Source organism: Lutzomyia longipalpis, chromosome 4, assembly GCF_024334085.1.
Source record: "Lutzomyia longipalpis isolate SR_M1_2022 chromosome 4, ASM2433408v1".
In the NCBI taxonomy this organism is placed as follows: domain Eukaryota; kingdom Metazoa; phylum Arthropoda; class Insecta; order Diptera; family Psychodidae; genus Lutzomyia; species Lutzomyia longipalpis.
Window position 1 is genome coordinate 350,842 of NC_074710.1, and position 17,229 is coordinate 368,070.

General features: G+C 31.0%; 2 protein-coding genes across 4 annotated transcripts; one reads left to right on the top strand and one right to left on the bottom strand.

The window, feature by feature from the left end:
• Positions 1–3,753: 3,753 nt before the first annotated feature.
• On the top strand, positions 3,754–5,472 carry LOC129794638 (lysophospholipase-like protein 1). Its single transcript, XM_055835435.1, has 4 exons — positions 3,754–3,935; positions 4,034–4,158; positions 4,258–4,586; positions 4,648–5,472. Exons 1-4 carry the CDS (start codon positions 3,836–3,838, stop codon positions 4,835–4,837), a joined length of 744 nt encoding a protein of 247 aa, XP_055691410.1. The 5' UTR covers positions 3,754–3,835; the 3' UTR covers positions 4,838–5,472.
• A 74-nt stretch (positions 5,473–5,546) lies between these two features.
• LOC129794635 (uncharacterized) lies at positions 5,547–16,602 on the bottom strand. Of its 3 annotated transcripts, none has more exons than XM_055835431.1 (6): positions 16,198–16,602; positions 12,142–12,240; positions 11,503–12,025; positions 11,225–11,431; positions 10,765–10,999; positions 5,547–7,334 (listed from the first exon to the last, which is right to left on the bottom strand). In XM_055835431.1, the coding sequence occupies exons 1-6, from the start codon at positions 16,273–16,275 to the stop codon at positions 6,986–6,988; spliced, it is 1,491 nt and encodes a 496-aa protein (XP_055691406.1). In that variant the 5' UTR covers positions 16,276–16,602; the 3' UTR covers positions 5,547–6,985. The 3 variants fall into 3 exon arrangements, with proteins under 3 accessions (XP_055691406.1, XP_055691407.1, XP_055691408.1); XM_055835432.1 differs by having other exon boundaries at positions 10,834–10,999; positions 16,198–16,599; XM_055835433.1 differs by having other exon boundaries at positions 10,755–10,999; positions 16,198–16,599.
• Positions 16,603–17,229: the final 627 nt, after the last annotated feature.

Consider the following 17,229-nt stretch of genomic DNA (forward strand, 5'->3'; position numbering starts at 1 on the left):
TTCTCATTCCTTTAATTTATATTATATATTTTGTAGTAATTAAAAAAATATATCTTTTACTTTTAAAGATTGTTTCTTAATAATTGCAAACTTTTATTGTTTGATTAAAGAAAATATTGTTTTTCTTAAAAGAATTTATATAAATCCACGTTTTAGTTACCTATATACTTATCCCCTTATATATAGTAATTTTTATAGCAAAGAAAAAAACAAGATTCTACTGCGAAAATGAGAGAGAAAAATAGAAATTAAAAATCATTGGCTATTAATTCGAAATTGCCATCGCGATGACTTCACTGATTGAAGCCGATATAAATTCAAAATTGATAATTTCTGTATTGTTTTTACATCGAGATTTGCTTAATTGATTAGTATATAGCAGGGTTCGAAGCATATATTATGTATACATTACATATATATTGCAAAGAATATAATATCGGCAAAATGTAGTAGCAAAAAAAATGTGGAAATATAAACAGAGCTTGATGGAAACGAGTTATATTTTATGTGAAAAATAAAATCTAATTTAATGACAAGCATCTAGCTAGAGAGATCTCGCTGATAGTTTACGTATTATTATTCTCAGAAAATATCATCTAATACTTGAGAGATTTTTGTAATAAGTTTGTGTTAAAAGATGAAAATTACTTGATTATTTCATATAGAATACAATCATACAGGTTGGACATAATCAAATACTTTGAAGGCTAATACAAGAGCTACATATGCATAGGTATATTTAATTATATAATTTGGCATTTTGTGTGAACTGCGTGTGGTTTATTCGGATGTGTCGGACATTGATATTTCCATAAGAAAATTTATTGATTTTATTGGCGTGGGAATATATTAGAGCTTCAAATCACATCTCGATGGATAAAGTGAATGTCTCTAATTTAACTCACAAATACAGAGATTTTTCACCTTTAAATACAGCAAAATGTTTTGCAGAATATGTATAAACTTTGTCTCTATTTGAGGTCATTGATTTAAATGTTTTCTCTTTACCGCGAGTATCTCAATTATCACCGTATTAATTTGTTAAAAATATTTTTGTGTGTGTCTTTTTCTCATGAAGTTGTCTTAAAACCGGGAGATAGCAAAAGAAACTTTTAAGGATTCTAATCGTTATGCTTTCATTAAAAGGAGTTTATTCAGTTTCAATCATTAGCATAGTACTATTTGCCTCACAGATTCTGACTTTCAAAATTTAATATAAGAGATCTCTTTTTGGGGCAATCTATTCAGAAATTTTACTACCTAAAAACATATAAAATATTCCTGAGAATCTTTGACTTTTTTAAATATTTTTTTTTTTTTAAGAATAAGTTCCTTTTAAATCAAATAAAAAAAATATTTCCAATGAATTAAAATTCTTTATGTATAATGAAAAATCAATGAAGCTCAATTAATGGAAATCATCTTCTAATTAACCGACAAAGCCCCTTATTATGTATGGATATGTATTACACTATATATCAACCAAGTTAATTTCCTCCTCTGCAGATTGTTTGGTGCATTTATTGTTTGCCCTGAAGATCCTTCCCATTGCCCTGATGAATGTAATCTGGTAAATCAACATGATATTGCGATAAAAACTGATTCGATTGATGAAAGAGTTTGAAGAAGAAAAGAAAGAATAAGAAGAAAGAAAAAACAGGAGAATGAGATGGCGGACGGCATCGTAAATTATAACTCAGAGAGCAACATGAAACGCTGATTTACCTTGTCGATATATTTCTCCCTCCTCGTCTTATACACATACCTCGAGCGAAACAATTTTAAATTGATTACAGACCGCAATGAAACCATCGAAAAGTATATATTTATTTTTATTTATATATGCATGGTGAATTTTCAAGAACAAACGAAAGAAAATGCAAAGAGAATTACTGAAGCTCTATTTACAAGAAATATTTACTTAAACTTTTTTACCTTCTTTTTTTGTAACGTTTTATTCCTTCTACTACATACTTTCCTTCGCGATCTCCCGCGTGCGTGTTTCTTTTTCTTCCATTCTTCTTTCTGGACTCTCTCATACATGGGGCCGCAAGAACAACATAGAACATTAATAATACGATATCTATGTATATAGCTTCTTTTGGTCCATATAGAGCGTCAAAAAGTCTGAGAATTCTTCACCGGAGAGCTTTCAACTATTTTTTTATTCTTTAAATTAAAAGCTTGTAAAAATCAATATTAGGGGAGAGCGGGGTTAAAAAAGTCACTAAAGGGTTTAGAAAAAGCTCAAAATATCAGATTTCCCAAATAAATAAAGTGAAATGTATAGCTCATTTCTTTAGTAAATTTACTGCCCTACAACTCTTTCTCAGATCATTTTGTTCTATCTAGCTAGGAAATATGATATTTTAAGCTTTTTCCAAACCCTTAAGTGACTTTATTAGCCCCGCCCTCCCCTAGGGAGTAAAAAATAATCTTAAAAAATTTTTAAAAACAAATTTAACTTTTCTTACGCAATTATTCACTTGTCTAAGATTTTAATTAAACATTTTGGAGAAATTTTTGCTATTACTGCGCTTAACCCTTTCGCGACCGAATGATACATTGAAACACAATGGGTCTTTTTGGGTGAAATTCAGTAATTAATTTATTTTTGATTTATTTTTCATTAATCTTCCCCATCTCTCCTTTAATTCACAACCAATTGTAAGTCTGGATTAAGCTTCTTAGGTCGTGCCTATTTTTTTGTATCAAGCTTTAATGATTTCTTACAAACTAATTAAAGTTTTTTAAGCAAGGTCTAAGTTTTCTTAAACCAAGCTTTATACTTTTAAGTTAGGTTTTACTTTTTTAAGGTAAATCTAAGAATTTTAGATCAGTTTTTTAGGCATGGCTTAAGTCTTTTAAGATCATGTTTCTTACAAATGTTAATGTGTAGAAACGATTAAGTTTTTGTTTTTATCGTCTTTGGCCAGGAAAATTATTTAGACCCGATTTAGCCTGGTTTAACGTTAAAACCGTAAGAGCCTTACCAAAAAAAAAACTTTAAGTTTCAGTCGATTAGACTCAACTAATGTTTGGTTTAAAAAATTTAAGCCACTTTTAAGGAACGATAACTAAGCCAAACATACATAAGTAGTGAATTATATACTTTATCATGTCCTCTTTTGTCATCTTCTATGCAACTTTTTTGCATGTCTAATTTGGATAAATAATAGTTTTTGATCAACCAATCAATTTAACCCTTTAACGTTTTTTGGGTCATACGCTGACCCAAACGTGAAACATTTTATTTCTTCAATTATTTATTAATGTAATTGTTTTTCCATGTTACAAATGCATCAAATTCATGCATAAGGGGCCAAAGAAGACGTTCTGACTGAGAAAAGTCCTCTAAAAAAAATTCATAGAATAAAAATCGTGATAAAAGAGCGCATGTTTCAATGTTTCTATGTTTCACATTGGACGCTAAAGGGTTAATTTGTCCTTAAAGGGTTAACGGGGATTGATTTTATTAAAAAAAAAATGTAATTTAGGGTTTAAACAGATGTGAATCCTATTCACCCTTATTTTTAATCCTAATCTTATGTTATTTTGATGCTTTTAATCTTCTCTACCAGATTTTTTTTAAGAATATAAAAATTCTCTGATTGTCCGTTAAATTCATCTCTTCATTTGAATTTCTATTGAATGTGGTTTGTGTCTCTGAAACCGCATATTCCTATAGCCCCATATAGGCATTTTCTTAACAAAACCTCACTCAGATAAAAGAGAATCAGCGAGAATCAGAAGCTTTTCTGTCATTCTTCATGTTCATGTGAAAGACAACAAATAAAATAAAATATTTTGGATACTTTCTTGTGATTTAAATTTCATGGGAAAATCTTTTGTGAGAGCCATGAATTTGATACAGAAAACTTTTCTACCAACAGGAAAATCACATTCAGCCACTGTCATCTTTTTTCACGGGTCAGGTGAGAAGAAAATCCGCATTTGGAGTTTCTTTTTTTATGTAATTTCTCCAATTTGATGAATCTCAAATTTAATTTTAATTCGCTCACCGGCTCAAAAGGTGATACCGGAAGTAATTTAGTGGAGTGGATACGCTTCCTATTGGGGCATGATATGACTTTTGGGCATATCAAGATGATTTTCCCAACAGCTCCCCTTCAGAAGTACACCCCATTGGATGGCGAGGTGAGTACATTTGTGCAAGGAATATTACGAATAATTTCACCTTGAACTATTGATCCCTCTATCGCTTCGTTTTTTTTGTTTAAATTTCTTTTTTTTTAGGAATCCCATGTTTGGTTTGACCGCAAAGCCATTTCAATTGAAGCCAAAGAGTGTCGTCTGTCGTTGGCATCAATTTATGAGACTGTTGGTGAGCTGCTAAAGACTGAAATTGATGCTGGGATTCCGGAAAGTCGAATAATTGTCGGGGGTTTCTCAATGGGTGGTACCCTAGCAATGCACACGGGCTTTCACATTAATCAAGCCCTAGCGGGTGTCTTTGTAATATCATCCTTCCTCAATCGAGGGTCAATTGTATACGATTCCCTAGCAAATCCTTCTTCCAAAACAGCTAAACAACTCCCACAATTTCTTATGTTTCACGGAGAAAGGTAAATTTAATTGAATCTCATTCGAAATTCTTTGCAAGAAAAATAATTTTTCCCCTTCTAGAGATACTCTGGTACCTATCAAATGGGGCATGGAGACATTTAATAATCTTCAAGATCTCAATGTTAAAGGAAATTTCGTACCTGTTCGGAATACAATGCATGAGCTGAAGAAGTCAGAACTCCTTCAACTGCAAGAATGGATTTTGTCGGTTTTACCACCACTTGAGAGTGATTTAACGAATAAATTGTAATTATAAAATATTCCCTAATTCTTTCTCTTAACCCTTTCACGAAGAATATAGCACAAATATGGCACAATTGAGATTTTATTTATAATTGTCATAATTTCTCTTACTTCCATAAATTTAGAAACTTAAGAATAGCTCAAAATATCAAGCTTTATCCTTTAACGGATGATCTATACTTCACAGAGAATATTTAGCCAAAATTAGAATCAATTCCATTTTTTTTTCTTTATCATACTATTAGATAAAAAGAATCATTCTGAGTTGTGAAAGGGTTAAAAAAGAAATTTCCCAAAAAGTAGAAAAATTCTTTTCTGTCGTGAAAGTATTCAAAAAACTTTTATTTCAAAGAATTTAAAAGAATTGAGTTAGATTCTTGCACAAAATTTGAAGAATATTGTTTGAAAAATGATTTTTATGAAGAAGTTGTAAAAGAAATCCATGGGCAATAATTAATAATTTTCTTATCCTTAATAGATTAATTTTTTTTATTAAATTTAGTGACTGGGTCTAAATTCTAGACGTGATAGAAAGTAGTAGAATAGAAAGGGTGCTGTAGTAAAAAGTTTGGATCGTTAAACTTGAAAATATTTTTGTAATAATTTTTAATTGGGACAAAATAAAGGAGTTTGTGCTTAAAATGAGTTTTAAAAAGTTAAAAAAAAACAGTGGAGACGCCGGGTGCCAATGGACGTTTGCAAAGCTTTTGTCGTGATTTTTTTGTTCGTAAATTTTGTTTAATATGCTCTTTTAATACAATTAAAATACATAGTTTTTTTAAAGGATAAAATATTCTATATATTCAGAAATGATCCATTGATTTTTTTTTATTGTCTAATATACTTTTCAGTTTATTGTCTAACAAGCTAAAAGGGATCGTTTATTTTAAAAAACGATTTTATGATTTAACAATGATAAAATGTATAGATATATGTATTGTCTTACATCTCTTTCATAATATTATTCCATATTTTTTTTTCTCTCATTATTTTGTAAATTGGAATTGTCAAACACAGCAAATGTTCTTTTTTTTGGAGATATTTTCTTATTTTTTAAATTTATTTTATTTTTCAATCGTTTTTTTTTCTTTTTTTTTCCTTTAATATCTTTCCAATTATTGTCCATGATTTTTTTGCGTATAGGTATATAAATGTGTTAATTTTTTTCCGATGGTGTTCTTCGTAGTGAGTATATTAACCTCACTCTTTAAATAGAATTATTTATTGTCTTATGTTATACAGATATTATTTTATATATATTTTTTTCTCTCAAAGTTTCAATGGATTTTTTTTAAAGTGATTTTAGGATTGTTTTTGATTTAAGAAATTTTACATTTATATTATTTCTGTGATATTTTCAATATTCTTCACACAAATGGATCTTTATAGAACTCTGTTTTGAATGTTCTAAAATAGGCGAACAGAAAGGTAAAAAGATTAGTTTTTTGATTGAGTTTAACAACAATGAAAATAAATTATATAGGTATGTATTGTGTTTTGGCTTAAGGAAGAAGTAGAATTGATATGATTTAAAATTTCATTTTTTGATATGAATTTTATAAGATATGATTCTTCAATATTCTTTCCGTTCTTTTATTTATTTTTTGATTGTTTTGTCGTCGCCCTGATAAGGAAATCATATTTTTTAGACTAATTTTAAATTGATTTTACATTAACGTAAGTCGCATAGATATTTTTATATGTATATTTATTATCTCTTCAGATGAAAAGAAATTTAATTTTTTCCTTCTCAATTAAGCAATTTAGAGTATTTTGTCGCACCCTGTGTCTCTATTACTGATTTTTCCTGAATTGTAGATTTTCTGTTTTAATGATTAACACCTTTTTTCCCATGCTAAACTATACTGCAAAAAAAATCATTTTGAATTGAAATTATTAAATCATTTAAGCCCCACAGTTTGTTCTATTGGGCTTCATAATTTTTAATGAAACCCTTCTTATTGTCCTTAAGAAATAACAAAGAGTGTATCTTAAATAGTTATTTAAATACATACCTATACAGGAAGGAAATAAATTAATAATTACTATGTGTATTAGATCTTTTAGTTAATATATTCTTCAGCATCGTCCGTGATTAGTTCTAAGCAGTTCTTTTTGATTTTTTTTTATGTGGTTAAAGAGGAATGTCTTTGCTTTAGAATAGAAGTGGAGGAAAACAATTTGTACATTCAAATGTAGGTAGTGTGTAGTAGTCAATGTCATTTGAATCAATCTCATTGATAAGGGGATAAGTAGATAAATCTGATAGAGAATTTTCATCGTGGGATGTTTTAGTGTGTTGTGGCGGCAGTTCAATAGTATGGCTTCCGGATTGAATTGCTATTGGTGCTTCTACGCCATATGGCTGTGAGTCTTGGTGGGGTACCCCAATGCTGAAGTCCTGGTGCTGCCCAACTGGTGCGTTGGAGGTAAGTATTTGAACATCGTCTACACGCGCTGGCGATAGGTCGCTGAAGTCGGTCGGGTTGGAGGGAAAATCCGTCCTTCACGATTTAGGGGAGTTTAATTTCGAGTTAAATTTGAAAAGTAATTGGAAAAGTAAAATAAGTTAGAAAATATGTTAATTAACTACCTAATTATATTTCTTTAAAAATCTACTTTAGCTGAATTAGCAAAGATTGATAAGACCAAACTAACAAATCTAAGAAATCTAATAAAAATTCTACTGAGAAGATATTTTAAAATAGTCATGCGAGTGAATTTAAAAATTAGCTACGAAATGTTTATTGAGAACTATGATGCTGTAGCTGTTGAAAAAGTATTCTAATTATTTTTTTTAAATGTTCTTTAAATGAAAATTAAAATTATTCCTAGCTGTGAGTTAATGGAAAAAATATTTCTCAATTAGAAGACGACGGGTAGCAATTAAAATGAATTTTATCTGAAGAAGACATGCTCCTTGGATATGTTTTAAGATGGAAAAATGTATATAAATACATATAGAGAAGAAGACAAACATAAAAAAAATTGAAGGAAGAAAAATAAAACATTTCCACCTATAAATAAAGTTATGTTTCTAATTAAAAGCCGCCACGGAGTTTAATTTGCTAAAGAATTTATCTCGAATAATTAAAAGAAGATGAGTTTTTTTTTATTTTGAGTGAATGTTAGATGCTTCAGAAAGGATGTTGATGACGAAAGTTATTTCCAAGAAGTAAAAGAGCTTGAGAAATCCTTTGGTTAACCTATTTTCGTTGATTCTAGAATTTATTTAATTTATTTTTTTTTACTGAAACTTCCAAGAATGTCTCGACACAAATTGGAATTCTAGGAATTCTTATAGCTAAGGGATGATCCAAAAATTTTGAAAAAAAAAATAATGTAGAAAATTAAAATTATTCGTAAAGAATTATTTAAAAATCTCAAATTAGTTTGTGTTGTCGCACTGAATCCTCAAATTCCGATATTCCCCCACTCCATGTGGAATGGAATTTCAACGAATATTCTTTTCAATTGACAGATGAAATAAAATTCACAGAAACGATTAAAAATTAATTAAAAGTAATCTCCTTCTGTGCTAGTCTGAAACTTTACAATACTTTGGCTATTTTTTTTATATATATTTAACAGGTAAATAAAAATATGTATGTGTGTAGGAATATTCATATTTAGCAATCAAATTAAATTTTGCAAAAGAAGACCTAATAAATATGTTTTTGCATGACTTCATTCTGAACGGAAATTTATGAGAAAGTCGTAGGTGTGTAAAAATTCAATTTAAGCGAGAAAATTATCTAATAAATCTCTCAACATTCCTCTCAAGTTTTCTCATTGAGTCTTTTTTCATAAAAATCTGCTGTGTTTATGGGTATATACAGTGAATTTCCAAAAGGATCTTGGAATTATAATTAATTAATTTTTGTAATATTCTCTGGTTATGATGGCATCTTATCGATATATTTTCTCAATTTCGGACTTGACTTTGGGTGATTTAATTTATTTTAAATTTACGAAAAAGAAAATGAGAAAATGGATGAAAATATTGCTAATTGAATTTCAATTAATTCCCATTTCAAATTGATTGGGTCAGAGGGTATAAAAGTTTATAGTCTGTGTGCTGTAAAAATAAACAGAGGTGGAAAATTGAAAATTCCAACACTGTATACTAACAAATTCATGAATATAGTTTAATCTAATAATAAGAAATGTAGGATTTTCCATGAAAATACACAATGTGGTTTTGTGCGACCGACTCCTTCTGTGCACTAGTCTGTGCATTCTCTTGTATGCAAGATAATTCACTTTTATGATAAATTGTATTTGACACCTACATAAAATTATGTTTGCGCACAAACTGACAATGATAAAAGACATTTTAAATTTAAATTAAATGAACATTTCTACTTTAAATTTAAATAAACTTCTCGGAGTGGCTTTGCTATTAATTTTCACTTTTGCAAATTAAATTGATTAATTTCGCTAAAGTTTGTTTCAAAACTTTTCCATTCACAAAACTTTATTGACTTCCCATTGGGTCCTTCCTTTCCATTTAAACATGGAAATCATTTGAACATACATATAATTCAATGAATGGCTTTAATGCAACCCATCATGTATCAATATGGTTTGTTTTATGCTCCTATCTACTTCAGAAATTTTAATGAAAAGAAGAAAAAAAAAGTTCTGCAAACATATTGATGGAAAATGAAAAATCATTGCTTGTTTGGCTTTTGACTTTTCCTCAAGTTCCTCCTCATTTATTGTCGTCAAGACTCAGCCTGACAATAATTCTGCAATTTAATCTCAAAAAGCAATAAGTTTATACGGAAAAAAATCTTTTACTGTAAAGTATCTAAGAAGATTTTTAAGAAGAAAAAAAAAAAACATGCAAAATTAGGTTCCAATAAAAGACAAAAATAAAATAGAAAATTTCGCCACTTTATATGTTAAGAATTCCATCAGCCTTATTTCACAGCCGACATGTAATTCTTTAGAGTTGAAAAGGGTGTTTTTCCTTATTAAATTTCTTAACGTATACAATTCCATATGTATGTTATGTATATGTATATGTTTTTATACATATAAATTGTATTCGTGCTATATATCTTCTGCGCATTCTTGTGAGAAGTATTACTATACTATAAAGAATGGGCCGGGTAATTTGGACAGACTTTAGTGAGTATATGGAGGATGCTAAAGACAGTTCATGTTTTCTTGGCGAATTTTTCACTATATATATTGTACATAAAGGAACATAACAAGAAAAATTCCGGAATTGGTTAATAAAATTTTTCTATGTCAAGAAGCCAAAACTTATGTACATCGCATGGATATATTTACTCTTTTATTGTTTTTAAGGGTATGTTAACTAAATGTTGAAAGTTATTTAGTAGAAAATTCTGATTTCAATTATTTTTGAATTATTAATTATTCTGATAAATTATTCTCCCTAGTTTATGGAATCTTAGAAATCTTCTCGCAATTTGTCATTTTTAAACGAATTTTGCGTCTTTATCAATTTTTTTTACCTTTTTTATGGCAATTAGGCGCAGTTTTTACGACATTTTCCGTAGTTTAATCGACTTAAAGACTCTTAGAGAAAATTCCACCCCCATTTCCCATTTAAGTATTATTACAATGCATAGAGAAAGAAACACAAACTAAAGGTTGAATGGAATAATTCACAATAAAACAATCATCTACAACCTACGCAAAAAGGAAAATTTTAATACCAAAATAATCGCATTTCCTTTTTTTTTTACCCAATCACGTAAAGAAAATTGAAACATTTACTACGAAGGAATGAAAAGAAAAAAGGCTTAAGATGGGAATAAAATATCAAATACATTTTCTTCTGCTTTTTTTCTACCACAAATTGAAAAGAAAAGAAACAAATAATTAGGAAAAAGTCCATCATCTAACATGAGAGGAACAGCGAAACATCAAGCAATTCAACTTCCTACTGTTTGAGACCTCGCCCTGCCCGATCGACTAAAACGACCTCCTCTAGCGGGTCTAAAGGACGCAGAAAACCACCCAGACCTAGCGAGGGCTCCAATATGGCGTTTCTCCGGTGGCCCCCGTAGTGGCATTTGCCCATATCTAGACTCCAGATCACTCCGCAGGAGACCAAGACGCGCCAGGGAACTTATATGACGCTTCTCCTTACCACCAAAGGACCTTAGCCATCCATTTCGTGCCATTGAGCCTTTATTGCATTATTTGATAAAATTTCAAAATTTTGTCGTTAACTTACGAAGAATTAATGAGAAATCTGGGAAAAAGCTCCCAATGACAAGAAAGTTCTAAAGCTTTCAGAGCGCTATATAAATTTCAATTTCACACCACTTGACCAATTTGATTTAATTTTTTCAGTGTTAAAATTATTTCAAAGACAAGAAGAAAAAGTAATTAAAATTCCAAATGGACTTACCGAGATATCTTTTATCCTCAAAGTGTGCATCTGAATTCAAACTATTGAGCGTTTCGAGGATGTCTTCGTAGTCAAGTGGGGATGTCTGAACAACTGGTTCTGGCACTTCAAAAAGACCGTCTTCAAAATCAGTGTAAGATGCTTGTCGTTTTTGTCTTGTTCCATGGACGGGTGAATTTCTCAGTGCTCCAATATTTTTCTTTTCAGCTTAACAGGAAAGAAAGGAAAAGGAAATTAATTTTCACGTCTTTGCATTTTTTCTTTCGTTGTCAACAAACCTTTTAATTCCTCCTCTTCTTCATCTTTGTTTTTCTGATTTGGCAATGCCCAATCCCTAGCTAGAGCACCAATACTACGACGTTCCTCCTCAATCCACTCACGTTTTGTCTGTGGCAAAATATTTCCACGTGCAAGTGATGCCATATTCCTCTTTCCGGACAAATTGAGATTCCCAGAACGTACAAGACTGCCAAGATTGCGTTTGTTTGCAAACCAATGAACTGATGATGGCGCATATTCGGCATCGGGTTCTTTCGATGGGAGTTGCCCGGCCTTTGCGAGGCTGGCAACACTCCGTTTACCACCACCCCCATTGTCGCCACCTGTACGCTGAAAGCCACCTGTCCGGAGCACTGATCCGAGATTGCGTTTTGGAAATAAACCAGCACGTGCGAGGGAATTTATTGAGCGCTTGTCAGCCAAAAAGTCCACATCATCTGCACTCTCATCCAATCTCTGATAGTCCCTCTCATCGATGGCTTTCTCGAGGATGCTCCTCAATCGATTTCGAAGAGCTATCCTCTGGATGTACGACATATATGTATATATGTATACATATTATATTTAGATCAATATTAATTTTTGGCAGAGGTACATACAAAACAAGATATTTAGGATGGAATATTAGGTGTACTCACGTGTATATCGTAACTCTCATCTTGTGTTGAAATAAGATTAATAATTTGATCCAAGACATATGGATTCAATACACCGGTCTGTGGAGATTCTGGATGAACCTAGAATGTATCCAAATTTTACCTTCAAAAACTCATCTCTGAATTTTCTAAAGAGAATATTTTTCAGGGAAAAAAATTGATTGAAAATTTGCCTAAAAATCCAATCTATGACATCATAAAATCCTTTGTGAATTTATCAAATGTTGCGTGCCAATAAACAGGAATTTCGCCAATCTTCGTCGTATAAAAGAGGAATTTAAAGAAAAAAAATCTTTATGGGATACATTGAATGTGTAGTCAGTCATACATAAAATCATCAGGTGGTGGGTGTTGTTGTAAAGAAAGGTATATTCTATACTCCCTTTTACATTATGGTAAAAAAAAACATCTTTTAGCCTTCATGTGTGGTATTGTGATAAATGGATTGTGATTTTTATGCGTAGGTTGAAGGTGATGGAGAAGTCAAGCAATAAATTAACCGAAATGCTCCCATACGCTTTTACTACACTACAGCATATACATACCTACAAAAAATTGTGGTAGTCCCACAATTTGTATGCTGGGAGGAGCTGATAATATTGGGATTGCGGATGGCTAACATAGTTTCCTATATAGTTATAGCTTGCACTGTGTGTAATGTGAAAGTTATGAAAGAGAAGAAAATCTTTTCGGCCAGAGGGGAAGTATGTATGTATGTACAAAACATACATAGTAGAACGTGCCTAGAATTGCGTACCTTCTCAAACCCATCATCCCTTAACGGAAAATCAATTTTAACTTTCATTTGGGAACATCTATTTATGTTACTATTTATAGATAAAATGAAAAGTAGCTTATGAATGAACATTTCACTGCCTCGGGGCTTCATAATATATATTAAGTCTTTTATTAAATATACATATATGTATCCTCCGCGATTATATGTCATTATTTAATAGACTTATTTTTGTGAGAAATAAGAGAATTTGTCAACTTATATTATTATACTATAAGTAGCTCCATTTCTGACTACTTGAATGTGGCAAAGTACACAAAAGAATAGAGATTTACTACAAAATTCTCCCATGACTATGTACAGTACATATATAACGTCTTGTGTATGTTCAGAAAAACCCACTCAGTTGAAAGGATAGTGCGAGAAAGAAGTCAAAAGGATTCATAACAATCAAGCTAACAATAGCTCATCTGTGCGGAAAACCCTTTTCACGTCATCATTTCAGCAGGAAAACCCCAAAGAATGATTTAAAATGAATTTAAGAAATAAATGAAAATTTAACATCTTTGAAAATATTCTCAAAATTCACTTCAGTTTAGCTTTATACTGCATTTATAACAGGGATGAATCTTGGTAAATATTGAAACAATTTTTGCAATTCATGGTACGTGTTATCATATTGATGACTTTACTTTAAATTCTTATCTGTACATTATACTCAATTGACTTACAGGATGTCATGCCATGTAACACGAATGAATATTGAGAGCTTTTAATACATAGAAATATGCTCACATTATGTATACAGCATACAACCCGCAGTAATGTAAATAATTTTGAAAATATAAGAAGAAACAAATAAAATTTAACATTTGAAGAAATTCTTTTTTTTTTCATTCCTTAATTCTTCAATCAATAATAAAATCATTCAATGGGATGTTTATTTAATGAAAATAATTGTTCATTTAATTCCAAATGGCCATTAAATTGATTTGTAAAGGAAGCCACGTGTTGATAGCATATATTCAAGAAGTTGCTTGTTACATAGCAATAAATTTGAAAGGAAAATCAATAAGTAAGCGAAACGTGGGGTTGGATTAATGGAATGGAAATTGCTACACGAAGCAAATTTCAATTTGAAAAAAAAATATAATATAAATGTGACTGGAATGAGAAAAAGAATTTTCTTTTCTTCCAGAGAGGACTAAATAAAATTGGAAAATTGGTTAAGGGTGGTCAGGTTAACATTGACTGCTTACAACACAAAAGTTCTCAAATATGTAGAGGGTTTGTGTTATTCTGACCACTCCACATAAGGGTCATGGGGGCCATTGATTCTCTTTTCCTTTGTGAAATAATATTGAAATCAATATATTATAGAAATATTATCTTAATCTACATTAAATTGAAATTTTCTCAAGAAAGAAATTCTTTAAAATAGACCAAAAATCAAATTCAAGAACAAAAAAAATCATGTGTCGATAAATTCTGTACTTAAGAGAACTACTGAGTGCACATGAACATAAATTTATGTTGTACATCGATGCATAATGGATTCCTAAAGATATATTGATGACTTTACATTAATTTATTAAAGCTGAATTAATTATTTATTGGTTTAAAATAGGATAAAAATTATAGCAGATATAAAAATATATTTTTTTTAATTCTTAAGGATTAATTTGCTGCATTTGTGGCTTTAAGATGCTCCCAGCGATCTTCTGAATAAACTAAAATTGTCTCACTATATGAAAGGCAATATGATATCATTTCATTGCTTTTCCTGTAAAATCTTCAATCATTTCAATCATTTTGCCGCAATGCATCAATGAGCTCAGATATTAATTTAGTAGCATCACTAAAGATCCACACACATACCATTACATGTTCAATAAAATATATTGCTATTTCAGCAGAAAGAACGTATACCTTTATAATATAATCTAAGAGGATTAAATAATTAAAATGAAAGCGCATTAACTCATTTCTTTTGAAATTCACCTGTGGAAAATTTGAAATTCTTCCCACATACACAAGAGTTCTACTCCTGTATGAGATTATATAGGTACTTAATACCTCTTTAATGAGTTAAAAGTTTCACATATTGTACACACGTGAAATAGTTGAACCATTGGAAAGTAAATCCTGCAACATTATAGATAATTTTCCTTTTGATTTTGTGCGAGGGAATTAAAAGGTAATTTTCACTTGATTTATTTTAATTAAATATTGCAAATTAGTTTAGTGATTTATAAGCCTTAAAAGTGAATCAAAAATTGCGAAAATTTCATAAAAATTACTAAATACAGTGAGACTCCGCATCAGTATTCATTGTGAATCAATATTAGGATTTTTCGTGGGAAATTCCCAATTTTACTCTATTCTCTATCATTTAAATTTTCATGATTCTGAAGGTTTCTAATGAATTAAAAACTAACAAAAGATCAACTATCACAACATTCATAGTTATTCTCTCTAAGTTGTACAGAAATGGGAATGGATAAGGATTTCATACATATAACACGGTAACAATAAAGGACCAACGAGAGGGTTTGACCTTTCTAAATTACCCAATTCACACTCACTTCAATGGCATCATTTGTTCATATTGTTATGAGGCAATGTGGCCCAAAATGCACACATAGGTAAGTATATCATATCCATATCTCTGCTATAGATGCTGTGCTCTACCACCGTGTTGGCATATAATAATTTGCAATTTATCTGATGATATGAAAATTAGGAGGATCTTTATAACGAACACACATAAAACTAAAGGACTATACTTTACTAAGAGTTTGTGGATAATCTTCTTCGGAAAGGTTTATGGCCAATTTTCTTTAGGTGATGAGTGGGCACTCCCACGCATTTTTTTAAAAATATATTTAGAGATTTACTGTGTTCCGTTATTTTAGAAAACCTTATAGTTTTTCTTTTCAAGCTGTTTTCTTAAAAAGGATAATTCTCTCGTACCTACTTTCAAAGCCTTGAAAACAGAGATGAATTTTCCTCAATCTTTGAATATTTTTTACATCTATGATCAATCTTAATAAAATAAAATAAATAAATAAATTAAATAAGAAATCAAAAAGGAAAACATTTTGATTAAACACAAGCAAAAGATTATGTTGATGCGATAGGGAGAGAATAAAAATGATTGGGAGTGACACATTGAGGGGATTTTTATCATAAATTGAGTTTGAAAAAGTTTCCTGACCCACCCCCTAAATTATTATGTATTTTCTCTATATATATCATCCATCATGTAGTTACATAGATGCATGCATGACAGATAAACTCACAGACTGAATGAGAAGACACAGAGTTGCTGCTGTGGGAAGTAGAAGTCGTGTGGAAAAGAATAATTTACCCTTTCCCATCTTTCACAATTTCACAAATGAAGCACTTTCCTCAATGGGCCCACACACTTAATGTTCTCTCTCTCTCTCTCTAACGGGTGGATTCTAAATAATGTAATGTTCACCAAACAATTAAGCACACAGCAAATTGAAGTGAATAATAAAGGGGTTAAAAAGACACACACTTATGTAGTTCTCTGCTGATGGAGAATGCTCCTTTTTTTGGTATGTTTGGAAAAAATCTAATGAAATAAACACTGATAGAGGAAATTCCACATTTGCTTTGTCTGCGAGATTGAGGAAAAAGGCCTCTCTCTGTGTGGAAGATTCCCGCGCGACTGGTACAACTTGTCGCATTCACCAGTCCTTTTTATATCCCATTCTGAGGATGCTACACCACACCTCGTGTATGGGGTCGCCGTCGAGGGGGGAAGGTAGCACAACGATGAAGCTTTTGTCGAGTGTGCGCCTTGAGTAAATTTTTGGGGGAGAGAAGCGCAACATGGAATCCCACAAGCACCACGCGGCAAAATGTTGAAGAAAGGGGAATGAAAAAGTGGAGGAAGCTCAAGCAAAAAAAAAAAAAAAAGAAAACTCCCAAAAGGGAGCAAAGAAAGCTTCCACATCGTCCATGCCGTCCATGCAGTGTGGTATATAGACATTATGAATCACGTAAAGCTTGTCCGCTTGTGAAATGCTCGTGGTTGAGAATATGAGCCAAAGTGAATGAACGTGGCAACATCATCCCTCTCTAGAGTATATGGCAACCACACAAAAAATGCAGAAAGAGACTCCACTCGTGGACGAAATTTGATATATGTATGAAATTCTGTGGAAGTCCTCCAATTAGCTTTGATATCGTCATATACAACATTATTTTGCAACGTGATCCTTTCCTAGAATCTTTTTCATGGATTTTTTTTATCTTTGGAAAACTCTCAAAATTATTTTTATCAATTTTTCACTAATTGCGGT

Coding starts and splice junctions, on each gene's coding strand:
- LOC129794638 (XM_055835435.1), top strand. CDS start 3,836: ATGGGAAAATCTTTTGTGAGAGCCATGAATTTGATACAGAAAACTTTT. Junction 3,936..4,033: donor CATCTTTTTTCACGGGTCAG/GTGAGAAGAAAA, acceptor CCGGCTCAAAAG/GTGATACCGGAAGTAATTTA. Junction 4,587..4,647: donor CTTATGTTTCACGGAGAAAG/GTAAATTTAATT, acceptor TTCCCCTTCTAG/AGATACTCTGGTACCTATCA.
- LOC129794635 (XM_055835431.1), bottom strand. CDS start 16,275: ATGGGAAAGGGTAAATTATTCTTTTCCACACGACTTCTACTTCCCACA. Junction 12,026..12,141: donor ATGAGAGTTACGATATACAC/GTGAGTACACCT, acceptor TCGTACATCCAG/AGGATAGCTCTTCGAAATCG. Junction 11,000..11,224: donor TGAGGATAAAAGATATCTCG/GTAAGTCCATTT, acceptor AATGCAATAAAG/GCTCAATGGCACGAAATGGA.